Source organism: Leptodactylus fuscus, chromosome 8, assembly GCF_031893055.1.
Source record: "Leptodactylus fuscus isolate aLepFus1 chromosome 8, aLepFus1.hap2, whole genome shotgun sequence".
Lineage (NCBI taxonomy): Eukaryota > Metazoa > Chordata > Amphibia > Anura > Leptodactylidae > Leptodactylus > Leptodactylus fuscus.
The window spans coordinates 66,394,048-66,410,755 of record NC_134272.1 but is presented as its reverse complement, the minus strand read 5'-3'; the positions used below and the strand labels follow the sequence as shown (position 1 = coordinate 66,410,755).

General features: G+C 38.9%; 2 protein-coding genes across 8 annotated transcripts in view; both read right to left on the bottom strand.

Annotated features, from left to right (window-relative positions):
- Positions 1-517: 517 nt before the first annotated feature.
- Positions 518-5,401, bottom strand: PRLH (prolactin releasing hormone). The gene is made up of 3 exons (XM_075285231.1): positions 5,252-5,401; positions 4,329-4,370; positions 518-742 (listed from the first exon to the last, which is right to left on the bottom strand). Exons 1-3 carry the CDS (start codon positions 5,397-5,399, stop codon positions 576-578), a joined length of 357 nt encoding a protein of 118 aa, XP_075141332.1. The 5' UTR covers positions 5,400-5,401; the 3' UTR covers positions 518-575.
- A 4,340-nt stretch (positions 5,402-9,741) lies between these two features.
- Positions 9,742-16,708, bottom strand: part of MLPH (melanophilin) — a 39,861-nt gene continuing 32,894 nt past the window's right edge. For all 7 annotated transcript variants that reach the window (XM_075283945.1, XM_075283944.1, XM_075283949.1 and 4 more), the window contains 6 exons: positions 15,637-15,792; positions 15,259-15,351; positions 14,589-14,681; positions 13,793-13,850; positions 11,048-11,139; positions 9,742-10,705 (listed from right to left, as the gene is read on the bottom strand). In XM_075283945.1, coding sequence (XP_075140046.1) covers positions 10,682-10,705; positions 11,048-11,139; positions 13,793-13,850; positions 14,589-14,681; positions 15,259-15,351; positions 15,637-15,792 — 516 coding nt within the window. In that variant the 3' untranslated portion in view covers positions 9,742-10,681. The remainder of the gene's footprint in view (positions 10,706-11,047; positions 11,140-13,792; positions 13,851-14,588; positions 14,682-15,258; positions 15,352-15,636; positions 15,793-16,708) is intronic.

Sequence of the window (16,708 nt, the reverse complement as noted above, 5' to 3'; positions counted from 1 at the left end):
GTTGGGGTGGTGATGAAAGGTCCTCTTTAACAGTATAATCCAGGTTCATGATTTCGATGCTATACATGTTTGGCATTTCTGATTTTTGTCTTCTCAAATGAAAAACATGTAGGACATAAGAGGAAAATTCTGAGATAATGAATGCTATGATGGTCTTCCTTCCAATTGTTCTCAACCACAGTTAGGAAGACTACATAACACATGAGGCCATTTATATACATGTATACTATAGCACAGATATTCAGCAAGGTGAATTTATTTAATGCAATTTAGGAAATGAAAACCTAATTGTTTTCTATAAGTTCTAGGGCGTTTGGGTTGTACCCATGTCATGATATGGATTGGAATGTATTCAACCATAGCAATATCTGTATACCATTTACAAGTGAATAAATAAAATTAAGTGCACATTGTATACATGAATTAAAAGGTAATAAAAAGCGAGTTAAACCCAGAATATGGATACTTTACATTTGTGTAGTCCTATTGGCAAACTGAACAATTAAAGAGGGTTGTTTGTATATACAGTACATACTATAGGTGAGAAATGACGTGATGTCACCAAGCATGTAGTTTTAGATTTCATCATTCAGTTCAGTGTTATCTTCTATTGGCACACATGTTTGCCCTAGTGGTCTGTACATGGACTTCTGAGTGTCTTCCCAGGTTGTGCCTCTCCTACCAAAGCGGCCCACAGGACGGATCCCACGGCCAGTGTACCATGATGGGTCAATATCTGGATCTGCAGCAAGAAAATAAGGACAGCATGTTTTTAATGTTCCAAATGTTGAATTTAATACGTTTTATGGATGACTGTCTGTATTTTTTGATGATATACAAATAGTGATAAAAGTAAAAATGATTTTTTTTGGTATGGAATTGCATAATAGATTATTGTGTTCCATACAAAAGGTGTATAGAACAGAAATGTATATCCTGCTAAGGACTTAGGTTACCACTGTGAGCAAAGCAGCGACGTATCCGATTTTATGCCTATACAGTGTGCAGGAAACAATGCTGCCCTCTGCCTGCAGCTAGCAGTAAAACCAATAATGAGCAATCAAAAAATGCAACATACAACATAGTATATGAGAGAATAGCAAATACTGCTAGTTTCTATCCTTAAAAGTGAATGATTTTTGGAAAGTTAGAATGGAATAGGGAGTACAGATGAAAGATAATTATTAGAGATGAGCGAGTAGTACTCGATCGAGTAGGTATTTGATCGAATACTACGGTATTCGAAATACTCGTACTCGATCGAGTACCACTCGCTATTCGAATGTAAAAGTTCGATGCAGAACCAGCATTGATTGGCCGAATGCTATACAGTTGGCCAATCAACGCTGGTTCTTCTCCTGCCTTTATTCGAACAGAGAGCACTGCTATTATATCTAATAACAAGGATTACATACTCATCTAATAATGAGGAACAGATACTTATCTAATTATAAGGGACAGATACTTATCTAATAATGAGGACTATATAATTATCTAATTACAAGGACTAGATACTCATCTAATAATAAAGAATAGATACTTATCTAATAATGAGGACTAGATACTCATCTAATAACAAGGACTACATGCTTATATAATAATAAGGATTAGATACTTATGTAATGACAAGGAATAGGTACTCATTTAATAACAAGGACTACATACTTATCTAATAACGAGGACTAGATACTTATCTAATTACAAGGACCAGATACTCATCTAATAACAAGGACTTAGGATTTAGGGTTACCTCTAAGGGCATCGTCTAAGCAGATTTCCAGTTTTTCCCCCTTTAAACCTCCATATGGGGATCTAGACTTCACTGCAGGGAGGCTGCCAGGGCGCTACCTTCTGAGGTTTATTAGCAGCTGACCAGATCAGGTCTATGGTGCCATGCACCAGGGACACAGACAAGGTCCATAGAGTTAGCACAGGGCAAAATCATACATGCAAACATGAAAAAGTGGCAGGAATTCAGGACTGGAAAGTAAAAGGTACAGAATCAGCGACAGGCTAGAACATACAGGTAATTGAAGACAGGTCTAAAACAGGAATCCAGGCAGGACAACAAAAGCCTGAGGACCACAGGTAGCAGGGGTATTGCATAAACCTGAGGCCGCAGGAGAAGAGGTGCTGCAGAAGCCTGATGATCAAAGGTTAGAGAGATGTTGCAAAAGTTCATAGGCCAGAAGTACCAGAATTGTTGCAGAAGCCCATAGGCCACAGGGAAAACAGGTATTACAGAAGGCCATAGGACAGAGATAGCAGAGGTATTGCAGAACCCTGTAGGGCACATGTAGCAGATGTAGGGCACAGAAGTCATAAGGACACAGGCATTGCAAAAGTTAGATATAGACATAACAGAAGTACAAATGCCAAAACAGGACAGGCAGAGAATAAGACAGTACAAAAATGGCACATGGAAGAACATATATGTTCAAACAGCAGAAAAGAGGCAAACATGGTGGAAAGACAATTCGTACACATGGAAACAAGGAACAGAAGGATAACATGTCCACAAGGGAATATTCAACAGAAGGGCAATGTAACACAATATAGGATACATTACAGAGGCCAAAAAGCCAAACATCCAGAATGGAAGGACAATTGTCCAAACATGGTAGACAGAAATTACAGAAACATTGTTTAGATATAGCAAATAGAAGGATATGTGTCCAAACAGGGCAGACAGAGACTACAACATCATTCAGACATAACAGATGGAAGGACTTGCATCCGAACAGGATAAGCAGAAACTAAGACTTAATTCAGATATAACAAATGAAAATACTTCTATCCTAACAGGACAGATAAAGAACAGTGTTTATGTGTCCAACAGATCATGAACTGGAAACTGAACTCATTGCTCAGCTAAAGACAGGGATTGGCAGACAGATACTTAGCAGGTGAACACACTAGTTATTACAGAGTTATGAGCGCACACAGTGAGTGCCAGTAGGCCAGGACTGTGGGCAAAACAGCATGTCAGTGAACAGAGCGCACTGCTATTATATCTAATAACAAGGATTAGATACTCAACTAATAATGAGGAACATATACTTATCTAGTAATGAGGAACAGATACATACTTATCTAATAATGAGGACTATATAATTATCTAATTACAAGGACTAGATACTCATCTAATAACAAGGACTACATGCTTATGTAATAATATGGATTAGATACTTATCTAATGACAAGGACTACATACTTATGTAATAACGAGGAATAGATACTCATCTAATAACAAGGACTACATACTTATCTAATAACAAGGACTAGATACTCACATAATAACATTGATTAGGGTTATAATTAACTTAATTACAAGTAATAGGAACTAGGTTTTTGGAAATGAGAGGATTATCCAGGGATGTATACTGTTAGGGTAATTGCCATGTGTCTCCCAATGGTTTTTGCTTTCCTCTTGATCAATGATCTAGGATTGAAAGATAGACTTGATGGGACTGTGTCTTCTTTTGCCTTATTAAATATGTAAAGAGTAGCATAGCAAGTAACCATAGGGTCTCATAGGAAAACTTGCAATGGAGCCCCATCTACCATGGCCACCTTAAGCAACAAGTTCACAATTGAAAAGTATAATAATATAATGCACACAGTGATGTCACAGTACAGGGATAAAGTACACAGTACAGGAATAAGGCACACACTGATGTCACAATGCAGGGCCATTGCACATAATGATATCACAGTACAAGGATAATGCCCCACTATGACATCATAGCAGATGAATAATGTATATAGTGATGTCACTGTACAGGAATAATGGGCAAATAGATTACTGTGTTCATTTTGACATCAAAGCACATGAAGAAACTGATTATAATGATGTCACCTGCATCCTTTATGATGTCCTAGTAAAGTAATGGAGGCTCATTCTGTTTTCCACATCCATAGTTGTAACTACCTGCACGCTATGTCTTAGTAGAAACTGGACTCCTTAGTATTTAGGCCCCATAGCAACTGCTATATCTGCTACCTTGATAGTTATACCTATGTATGTAACTATGTAAAAATACATACAGTATGTGAGTTGTAGTCTGCGTCCTATGTATAAGAAAATAGTGACCTGATTCTGCCTTGTCTAAAATGTTATTAAATAACCCATGCATCCACAATGGTCATATACACGTTAGTCTTAATTATGGTCAATAGCACAATAAGGATAGAAAATGGGTAAATAAAGGTGTCTGGTGGAAGAAACAAATAAGATGAATGTGCTATTAAAAATAACACAAGGACATATACATTCATAGACGTCTCAAGCACATAGCCAGCATACTCGTATATGCGGACAGACATACCACTTCTTCTGTGTGCAGCTGTTTCCATTTTAGGGAATAAACCTAGGAAAGATGGAAGCAGATTTAGCTAGACTTGATGGAATAAAAGTTTCAGCACAATTTGAGTTGATATTATCTATCTATCATCTATCTATCTATCTATCTATCTATCTCCTATCTATCTATCTATCTATCTATCTATCTATCATCTATCTATCTATCTATCTATCTATCTATTTCCTATCTATCTATCTATCTATCTATCTATCTATCTATCATCTATCTATCTATCTATCTATCTATCTATCTCCTATCTATCATCTATCTATCTATCTCCTATCTATCTATCTATCTATCATCTATTTATCTATCTATCCATCTATCTATCTATCTATCTACATATCATCTATCTATCTATCAATCAATCAATCATCTATCTAGCTATATATCATCTATCTATCTATCTATCTATCTATCAATCATCTATCTATCATCTATCAATCAATTTATTCTGTATATTGTATGTAACCCCCAAATGTAAAGCACCATGGAATTAATGGTGCTATATAAATAAATAATAATAATAATTAATAATAATAATAATAATCAATCATCTATCTAGCTATATATCATCTATCTATCAATCATCTATCTATCTATCTATCTATCTATCTATCTATCTACATATCATCTATCTATCATCTATCTATCAATCATCTATCTATCTATCTATCTATCTATAATTGTTGGAGAACTAAAGGGGGAGAATAGTAACAAAACACACTGCAACTTTTCAGCACATTGGTATGTGGCATAAAGTGATACAATGTATACAGCTGTATAACAGTTGCATAATACTAGTGAGGTATTAGCACAGATCACATCATATTTTTCTGTCATATCTTGTACTTATTATTTCTCTTATAGTTATAGTGAATACTCACTTCGTATGTCGAGGGATGGCTGCAGTACTCGGCTTTGGGTCTCAGGTATGGCCAAGCACAGCAGCAACAAGCAGGAAATAGAGGCGCACACCAGTTTCATTCTACGTTTCTTGAACCCACTGACTGCTGGCGAAGAGCAGCAGGGCATCAGGGAGTCTGCAAGGGAGGGTACAATTGTACGTCACATACAGACTCTTACTCTAAAGTACAGTAGACACATTTTAAATAGTGGGGGTTGGAATTTTTGTTGAAGTCAGTTTTGCTGGAGTCTGAGCTGACAAAATTATCACACAGTGTTATATAAATGTTGGAACATGTTAAAGCCTATCCCCACATTCACACAACCGAATTTCAGGGGTCCATGTATTGGCCGGATTTAACAGCTTGAACAGTATGCCAAGAAAGGGGCTACTAGCAATACAGTTATCTATGCTATAGTGACTATAGTATACTTCTGGCATACTGTAGTGAGTACGGGACAGTATGTCGCTGGGAGATAAGGACGCCTATCAACATAAGTAACTATTATGCCAGACTCAGGGTTAGTTCACATCTGCGTTTGGTAATCTGTTCGAGGAGTCAGCATGGGGACCCCCCGAATGGAATACCAAACGCATTGGCAAGCGGTGTGCAGTGAAAGCACACGGACCCCATAGACTATAATGGGGTCCGTGTGCTCTCCACGTGGTGTCTGCACGGAACATGCGGACAGAAAAGTAGATCATGATCTACTTTCTTTTCTACATGTGAATGCCAGGTAACACTTCTGTCCCGAGATGTTACCCCACTTTCCATGCCACCCATACTGGAGTGAGATTGTGACAATTGATAAATCTGGAGTACACACAGCTAAGCAGGATAACCACGTCCACTTTACCACCTACTTCATAAAAGTGATGTCAAATGTCAGAATATTTATGTGCAAATAAACTGTAAATGTCACAGAATCTCTACTATGCGACTTCTAGAGTGCAGGACATGTGACATTCCCCCCCCCCCCCCCCATATATTCATATTTTATTTTAAAAAAATAACTAAGATCAGAATTTCATAGAACTTTTTTTTCCATAAAATAAATGAAAATTTCATTGAAAAAGTAGTTTTCTCAAAGAATTTGGCCTAAATGTATATAATCCATGGTGTAACTCAAACTGTCAAATGATGGAGGCAGTTTTCTCAAAAGGGTGTTCCATTGGAGAGGTATACTGTATACTTTAGGTATATATTACAGATATACTTTAGGTATGTATATATTACAGATATACTGTATACTTTAGGTACATATTACAGATATACTGTATACTTTAGGTATATATTACAGATATACTGTATGCTTTAGGTATATATTACAGATATATTGGAGATTTATACTAGTATACATATTAATATGTTCATTAAACATATTATACTATATGTTCATATTGTATATATGTTACAATGAAAAGATGACAATACAGAAATATAAATTCCAAACAGTGCTTTCTTATAAGACTACAATATATAAAATTTCTAAAAATATATATAATTTTATTGCAGAAATTATCCCTAGATATTGGGCAGCCTGTGACATTCCTAGTTGAGTAACCAATTTTTATTATTTGGTCTCAACTATATTTGCAGTTGCTATGGAACATATAGTCCTATCATGCCGTTCAGACACCCTGCACATACTGACACCCTGCACATACTGACACCCTGAACATACTGACACCCTGCACATACTGACACCCTGCACATACTGACTCACACAGTTCCTGGAAACTATAGTATTGTCGCTTCCTAGTGGATAAAACACATGGATGTGATGGGTATAAGCTATATACAATCTCTCATACAGGCACATATTTGCAGAGTAATATGTACATACAGTATATCCATCTATTTGTTGGTGACTTAAAGGATCTCAGCTTGGGAAATAAATGTTAAGTGACAGTACTTTAGAAAGTTTCGAGTATTTCAAGTATAGCACTGTATAGTGGGTATCATCCATTAGAATCCACTCTATGACTTCCTACACATTACACACTGGGAACAATTGGCTTAGTGTTTAAATACACTCAGTAACATCACAAGGAAGGTTGTACTAATGCTAATATAATAATATGCTCATAATATTAATGTTAATTCCAATGTTGATATTTTAACTGTATAGTTCCTGGTGTATTAGTGCTATATGTTAGTATAGGTAAAAATGACACCTTACTCTATGTCCACTTTATATGAGACAAGTAATAGACAGTGGTTAGCCATCATACTCACAGTTTTTGTAGCAGGGGACTCTCTCCCCAGATGTCCTCCTGTGTCTGTTCCCCTCTCAATCTGGTTATATTAGCTGTGTATGTCTTGACGTCAGTAGCAGCCCCTTGCCCCTCTATCAGCACTCGCATCCTCCCCTCACCTACCTAGCCCCTGAAATCCATTATGTTAATTCCTTTTTAACCAACTCAAGCTTTGGCTTTTAATGACTCACATGTGACTCTTATCTTTTCAAGTTCCATTTAGTTCTTAACAAAGAAAGGGAAAGGCCAGGTCTTTTCTCATCTCATGGTATTAATGAGCATTTAAGATGTTTGTTACACCTCCTTACGACTTCATTTGCACCTACATGTACATATTGCCTTTCCTTATGTCCTTCCAATAGCATTGCTTCTTAAAATGTACTTGAAGGTTTATGTAGTGATGTTGCACAAGACTTCAAAACAGGATGCAAACCTAAAAGCCCTCGAGAAACCACTTGCGAGACAAGTCTACATAGAAAGCAGTCAGTTCAAATTGTACGGGACTATATTGGTATCGCTTACTCCAGGTAGTAGTGACATGAAAACTGCATAAATGATCATATTCAGGAAATCTTAATAGAGATATTATGGAATAAGACTCAATAACTGACTCTTGGGAAAATCAATGCTTGTCCCTGTTAGGTCTCACAATTTAAATTTCAGTTTACAATAAACTTAACATAATACTCCAGAGCCAAGCTTCACCATAAACATGTGGTAACTAGTTGGTGCAGCAAGTACTGTGTTCTCATTTATTGACTCTCCTCACCAATGTAAATACAGTTCACCCATTGGGTACTAATGCACAGAGTCCACACTGCATCTAAGTTTGATGAAATCACCACTAGATCATCAAGTTGTGGCACAGTCCAAACTGCTCAGTATCACAGGGAGACCTATTCTAATGAATGTACTCCACCCAGTTTTAGAACATTGAGGGGCCACTTAAAGAAAGGGGCAGTTCAGCGAATGCTACAGACTGTTGTCTCCATCCTCCATCCCATGAGGTGCTAATGCACATAGTCCATACTGGGACTAGGTTCAGGGACATCAAGAAATTCAATGTGGCAGAGTCCAAACTGCATCAGCATCACATGGATGCTCATTCTAATGTAGAAAATGTCCTCCAGCCATGTCTCAAAGAATGGGATAGTCAGGCTGAAGCTGCAGAAAGTCATCCCCTTCTTGAACTTTCATTCAAATCATTAAAATGTAATAATAATTAAACTTTCTTCCCCATTCTTTCCAATAACATACTTGCCATAGAATTTGCAGAAATACAGTTTGCCCATTGGGATACTAATGCACACAGTCCACATCGGGTTGGAATAGGTTGAGGTAAATCAAAATCCTGCAAGTTGTGATAGAGTCCAAAGTGCATCAGTATCACAAGGAGGTCCATTCTAATGGAGACAGTATTTTCCTCCTTTTTCCAGAACATTGAGGGGCCACTCAAAGAAAAGGGCAGTTGAGCTACAGATGGTTGTCGCCATCCTGTACTTTTATTTAGGTCTCATAAATTAACTTTCTACACCATAATGCCCAGGAACATACTTACCCTAGGATTTGAATAAATACAGTTTACCACTGGGATGCTTATGCACAGTTTATACAGAATCTAGGTTTACATAAATCGCCATCCTGCTAGACCTTCTAGTCATGGCAGAGTCTGAGCTGAATTGCATGGAAACCCATTCTAATGTCCTCAACCTCAGATTTATGTTCTCCCCCATTCCTGAGTCAATTTGTAATTACCTGTTAAATTATGCCAGTGTGTGAATTGTAATGTTGAGAATGTAGTGTACCATGCATTAAGTATGGAAACTAACACCATCTTTGCCATTTTTAAAAATATTTTTATTATTTACTTATCCATAATATTAACCATATTATAAATGTACAAAAATGTTCTCCAGAGCATATCTGTGTGCATTATCACTCTCGAATTTCATACCTCTACTTCTACAGTGGTCACAGAATGCAGATTGTTACACCAAATCTGGGTTTTGAGTAAATGGCAGTAAAATGTAGTTAATATGGCAGTATTATGTGAGATTTTTAGGGCAATATAATTTGGATACTGCATATTGATTTTGCATTGCATAGTGGCATTACACAGACTGTATATAGCAGTATTACCTTGTTTATTTATATATCACCAACATACGGTATTCTGCAGCCCTTTACAGATATTGCCATACTGATAATTCCGTATCAGTATGGCAGCTATTCCTTCTGACCTCCCTATATACTTGCATACTTGGCTCATCCAAGTATACTTGTGATCTCAGTGGGAAATCTTTAGTACCTTCTTATCTCCCCTGAGAACACAGGTAGTGGGTATGTTGAATTCACAATACCTTTCCCTCACGTCTGCCTGACAGTCCCACCAAAATTGGTCACTTTTAGGAAACACATAAGTATATAACTTTTGGTCATAACACAGTGATATCCCTGGAGCAAGAATGTATATACGTAGAGGATAGACAATATAGATATGTAGAACAGACATAATACAAATATAGACTTAAATCAATAGACACAATGTAACATCATTTTCTTTGGTTCTCCTAGCTACAGTGCCCGGATACAAGGAACAGCCAATAACCCAAAAATGAATATTGTACATATCTTAAAATTCTAAGAATATTTTCCACTCATAAATGGAAAAGGGTGAACATTCCAACACATCTCAATGTTGCCAACCAATCTCAACTTAACATTGGCCACCATTTTGCCTGCATACAATAATTACATTCTATTATCTAACTTTATTTCCATTACTTCTTTTTTATATACAAATCCATATACTTTCTTCCACGTAGATCTAGAGTTCACCCTTCTCATTCATCTTCTACACTTTAGAGTATGGTGACACTTGTATGTGTATCATAGAATTTGTGTTTGTTCAGAATTAACCAGTTTTATCAGTAGTGTTGTTTATTGATGTAATAATATGGATATGATCACTTCTTCATATGAGACCATTATAATGACATTTATTGGTAGGCATTGACTATCCTAGTTCCAGGCACTGATAGCAGACATGGCTGTATACATGAAGCTTGCGGCTCTAAGCTGGGACTTAATTCTCTCAGTATAACTGAAGCAGAAGAAGCCATCGCGATTGAAGATGACTTTGATCCTTGTTTCATCTCTGGCTGAGAACAGGTTTCTGAAAGACAAGTACATTGTAATGACACAAGTGCTATATAATGGCTTTTATTCTCTGTATTACGTATTCTCTGTATTATAGACCGTGTCACCCAAGCTTCACAGATCTCATAACTTCAGAAGTTCAGCTCCTCACAAGGGTTCGATACTCATTAACAGGCTGACTAATGACTGGGAGTGATGACTAGTATCATTGTTTGTACCACTCCATTTGCACTTGTACAGGTACTACTATGTACAAGTAATAATGAGTTTTTTTCTTCATTACTACATTTATTCTATGAGTTTATCTAAAAGTTTTCGCCATACTTCATCTCCTCCATGATCAGTGTATAATTCTTACAGCAAAGATGCGGTCCAGCTTTCTGTTCTTCCCATTTGGATTGCGTTGTGTCAGGGAGCCGCGGTAAAGTGCGTTACGCTCAAAGGAACCATCTGTAAACAAAACCAGAGACAATAGTGTTTATTTAAAATTTTGAATAAGGCCACGGTCCCACGTGGGCCCATCCACTGTACAGCCTCTGGTGAATCCCATGCAGTGATTTCTAAGACTGTCATGATGAATTATACATTCGGAAACGCCAGTGGTTTTCCTATAGGTACGACCTTCCTCCATTGCCTTATGGTCCACGTTAGATGCTCATATACCAACTGTAGGCATGTTTAGAGATATTATTGGCCAGCGTGTGCACTTTGACCAGTCTACAGCTATATAGACCCATATGTCATCAAATTGCGTGTTGTGATACCTTTCATAACCAGCATATAATGATATAAACCAGACTATATGGGATAACCGTTCATCTCCACACTCTCATTAAAGCTGACCTTATTGCCAGGTCATCAGTTGTCTTTCTTTGGAACCCTTTGGAACCTAGTTTGGTACTAGTAACCACTGCATTCCAGGAACAACCCGAAAAACGGTGCTCTGACCCAGTTGTATAACCACCACATATATAACCACATATATAACCACCACTTTTTGGCCCTTGTCAAAACAGCTTAGATTATTACACTTTACCATTTTGTCCGCTCCAAAACCTCAGCCTCAAGAACTGGTGCTCTACTTGCCTCCTAATATTCTATCCTGACCAGGGGTGTAACTGCCATAGAGGCAGCGGAGGCGGCTGCCACAGGGCCCGGGCCATTAGGGGGCCCGGTGACAGCCACTACCGCTGCGTTTTTTTTTGTTTTTTTTTTAAATTGCCCATTACGGGCCCTATTTACTTGCAGATCCTGGACATAATACTGTGTGCAGGGGCCACTATTGGGTATAATACTGTGTGCAGGGGCCACTATGGGGCATAATACTGTGTGCAGGGGCCACTATGGGGGATAATACTGTGTGCAGGGGCCACTATGGGGGATAATACTGTGTGCAGGGGCCACTATGGGGGATAGTAATGTGTGCAGGGCTTACTAAGGAACATAATACTGTGTACAGGGGCCACTAAGGGACATAATACTGCATGCAGGGGCCACTATGGGGTATAATACGGTGTGCAGGGGCCACTATGGGGGATAATACAGTGTGCAGGGGCCACTAAGGGACATAATACTGTGTGCAGGGCTTACTAAGGGACATAATAGAGTGCGGAGGAGGGGGTCGGTCGAGGTCTTTGGCGTCGGTTGGAGGGGGGGGCCATGTCAAAAGTTCGCTACGGGGCCCCGCCATTCCTAGTTACGCCACTGATCCTGACACAACTGTAACAAGATAATACACATCATCTAGTTTTCATGTTCTGACTGTTGTGTGTATGTGTAACTAATACGAAATAATTATAGTGAAACCTCTCCAAGAGACCACCTTGTGAAGAAGACCACCCCTTATCCACACCAGATTTTAATTTCCACCATATTTTATGGATACTTGTCATCTTGAGATGATCACTTTTAATATATTTTTGGATAAATTATATGTGTATGTATATATGTATGTATGTACATATACACACACAAATGTGTTCACAGAGCTTCCTTTATAAGTCTCAATTCATTCTGACTACTATAAAGGAGAATGAATCAGATTAGAAGACATCAGTTATGACACGGAGATAAGCTTCTATAAAATGAGAACATTATAGGAAGGTTAATTGAAGTCTTTCAGGTCAAACTATCCAGTTAGTTTCTAACTAATATTTTACATCACATTAGAAACCCCGGGTCAAGGCACTTCTTTATCTTCGAGCACAGAAAGACGTTCAATGGAGGTCAGTTTATAGAGAGAGGGACATGTGATGTTTGAGGTCCAAGAAGTCAAAAATGCTCTTGTATAAAATACATACAGCTTTTGAGATTATGTTGAACATGGCTCCCATCCAAACAAAAGAAAACTTTCAGCAAAACCTACATGGGGTGTGTATGGTAAAGGGTTACTCCCATTGCAGCAAAGTGCAACTCCGATGTCTAAGATGGGAACAGTCAAGCAGTGATACTCTATTGTTCTCACGTCTCCCAGAGAGGGAAAGGAGATCTATGGACACAGGGTAGCACAGCTGAGATAAACTGTTTCCTTAGGTAACCGCTTTTTTATGCGGATACGTTTCCATTCGAGGAATCCCCAAACGGACTCCCCAAATGGAAACCCGAACGTAGATGCCTTAGGCCTAGTTCACATCTGCGTTGGTATTCCGTCCAGGGGAGTCCACATGAGGACCCTCCCGAATGGAATACCGAACGCAACTGCAAGTGCTGTGCAGTGAAAGCACACCGACCCCATAGACTATAATGGGGTCCATATGCTGGCCGTCAGATCTCCGCAGGGATCATGTGGGCAGGAAAGTAGTACACAATCTACTTTCCTGTCCGCATGATTCGTGCGGGCAGCGTGCAGCAAGCACATGGACCCATTATAATCTATGGGGTTCATGTGCTTTCACTGCACAGCACTTGCAGTTGCGTTCGGTATTCCGATCGGGGGTGTCCCATGCAGACTCCCCCAGACAGAATACCAACGCTAATGTGAAACAAGCATTACAGTTATAGGAAGCATTACTTTGATATTCTGCAACATCTTTTTGCAGATTAGGCTCTTGACACTTAAGTTTTATAAGTAAAGGTTTTCTACTGTAGAAGCTAGCATACTCACCTGCCATATCTGCGTCAAGATTAAACTTTTTTCTTAGCGCCTGCTGCATTGTCAGAATCTAAGGGATAAGGACAGATAAAAGAGGTGTTAAATTCTTATTTGGCTCAGAAGTTACGCTCACTTATCATATTGATTTTAATATAATTGGAAACCCTTAAAGTGTGTCATCACAGGATTCAAGCTCCTGCATTTGGGACAGGGGCATAACCCTTCCCTGTGCAATGAACCAACTGTTACAGGTTTGCACATGCACCACCTTATACATAGGCCCGGTTCACATCTGCATTTGGGGAGTCTGCTTGGGGACCCCCAGAATGGAATACTAAACTCATTAAAAAGTGGTAAGCAATGAAAGCACACAGACCCCATAGACTATAATGGGGTCCGTGTGTTGTCCACAAATCACACAGAGAGAAAAGTAGTGCTTGCAGTACTTTTCTTTCCGCATGACTCGTGTGGACACCACATGGACAACACATGGACTCCATTATAGTCTATGGAGTCCATGTGCTTTCATTGCTCACCGCTTTGTAATGCGTTTGGTATTCCGTTCGGGGGCTCCCCAAGCGGACTCCTCAAACGGAATACCGAACACAGATGTGAACCGGGCCTTAGACTGCTGGAAAGTTCTTTAACAGTATGTAAACAGTAGCAAAGCACAATGTTCTATTCACTCCCTGTAGGTTTACTTCTGCTTGCCAAGGGCCTAGTAGCTCCACAGCATCAGTACCTGTACACACAGTTCTTTTTTTCATTCATTATTTTCTTTAAAAAAAAAAAGATTATAAATGCTAACCTTTGCTTCGCTGGGTGTTGAAGAAAGGTTGTATAATTCCGGTGATGATGGCAGAAATGGTTCTGTACTTCTAGACATGGCAGGGGGAGTCATCTGTTAGATTATATGGAAATAATGTTAGGATAATATAGAATACAAAATATCCTTTAATACAAAACTATTTGGATCATTAACACAAGTAGTTGAGCTGATCTTGTTCAATAATATATATGCCATAATATAAATATATATTCTGACCACCTCTACTGACTTCATTTCTTTGCATCATTATTCATAGGCATTGTTCCATTAATTCTGGCACAGTTGTATTTTTTTCTGTAGCCCCCACCATTCCTGAGCAATCACTACCTTCAGTATCAGTACCTATCTTATTCAGCTCTTTACTGTCAAGTGGGAAGTGTCAGCACAGACAATATATCACAATTCTGAGCTCAATACTGATTGGACAGTGCCATAATCACGCCCCCTTGTCTGTTCTGGCTCACATTTGCCCACTTGACCGTAGAAAGCCTAATTAGAATGTCAGGCACCAAAACAAACTGCACCGATTTCTCAGGAACGCTGGGGGCTAGAGAAAAAATTCCAAATGTGCTGGGGTAAGTGGAGTTAGTGAAAGGTCCTGCTTAAGTGAAATTGCGTAGAGAGTTACATATATCCTGCTTTATATTACCCGGGGGCTTGACTTCTTCTTGGCTTTGTCTGAAGGTGACACAGTGAGTCCTGCTGCACTCAGGGCAGCTATCCTGGATTCAATATCTGACACCTAAACATGACAAAGATAAGACAGATTAAGGCTAAGACTCCATGTTGCAGAAACACAGCTTTTTTGTTGCAGATTTTGCTGCAGTTTTTTGAGCCAAAACCAGGAGTGGATTGAAAAGAAGAGAGGAGTGTAAGAGCTCTTTATACATTTCCCATTCCTTTTGCAGCTATTCTTGGCTTTGGCTCAAAAAACTGCAACAAAAAAAGCTGTGTTTCCGCAACATAGGGCTTTAGCCTAAAATAAGAAACACATAAAAAATGGAAACATTGGATTTTTGCCTCTCACCTCGCTCTCTGTTTGCTGCACTTGTGCCATAGCAGATGCCACGCTGACCTCTAACTCTGACAGCTCAGAATCTGTGGTCCCACTCTGACGCGCGCGCTCCTCCAGATCCTGAAGGTTCTTTTCAAGTCCATATGTTTTATCTGCTACTATGTACACCTACAGTAGAACACATTAGATATAGATTTGGCCATTAGGAGGATCACATTGAATGGCCTAGAATTGATGATACATTGCTGTAACTTAATATCACTTGTGCTTTGAGGGCACTGCCTCAAATGTGTCTTAGGTTAAGTTCACATCTGCGCTGGAGCTTCTGCCGCAGAAACCGCCGGAAATCAGTGGACAGAAAAATCCTGCATGGATGACTGCAGTATAAAGACAGAGACACCCGGTGGACCCCATTATAGTCAATAGATACCGCTGGTATCTGCTGTATTAGCGTTCCGACTATCCATAGTTTGGGTCTCCTGGCAGACCTTAATGACAGCGAGACCAACACAGATGTGAACCTAGCCTAAGATGTGTTCATGTTTTCTTCTTCTTTCACTTACAGGGAGTCTTTGAGCAGTAAATTGTTTATAAACCTAATTCCAATAACTAGAGGAGAATCGACAGTTTTTGAATAAAATAGCAATTTGCATGAAAAATGGCCTCCATGGTTGAAGAACAGAGACATATTTGGAAACTGTGGAATCACCTCTACAAGGTACTGGGATTAAGTTTATATCCAATTTTCTGCTGACAGACTCTCTATAACTGATCTTTAACTGACCTTCCACCCCCCAATCTACCAGATTGTTAATATTCAAACAAATCATTGGGTATAATTCCATTACCTAGACCTGATTCCTTATATCATACAGAACATGCTTAAGGTGTACCTGACTTATATTCTGAATTATCACCGTTTGCCTCCCTGTGGGCTTCAATTCTAACATCAGTTATCCCTGATCTCAGCTCAGTGGAGAATAGCTGATATGTCTACCATACAGAGCACAGAGAAGAGGAGATCCTGCTTATAGTCACGTGTACTATACAGTGTTTATTGAAGTACCCATTAAAGCCCTTTTAA

What these genes read in the sequence shown, in the direction of transcription:
- PRLH (XM_075285231.1), bottom strand. Translation starts at nt 5,399, where the DNA reads ATGCCCTGCTGCTCTTCGCCAGCAGTCAGTGGGTTCAAGAAACGTAGA. An exon ending in GCCATCCCTCGACATACGAA is followed by an intron (nt 4,371 to 5,251) that starts GTGAGTATTCAC and finishes CATCTTTCCTAG; the next exon opens with GTTTATTCCCTAAAATGGAA. An exon ending in AGCTGCACACAGAAGAAGTG is followed by an intron (nt 743 to 4,328) that starts GTATGTCTGTCC and finishes TTCTTGCTGCAG; the next exon opens with ATCCAGATATTGACCCATCA.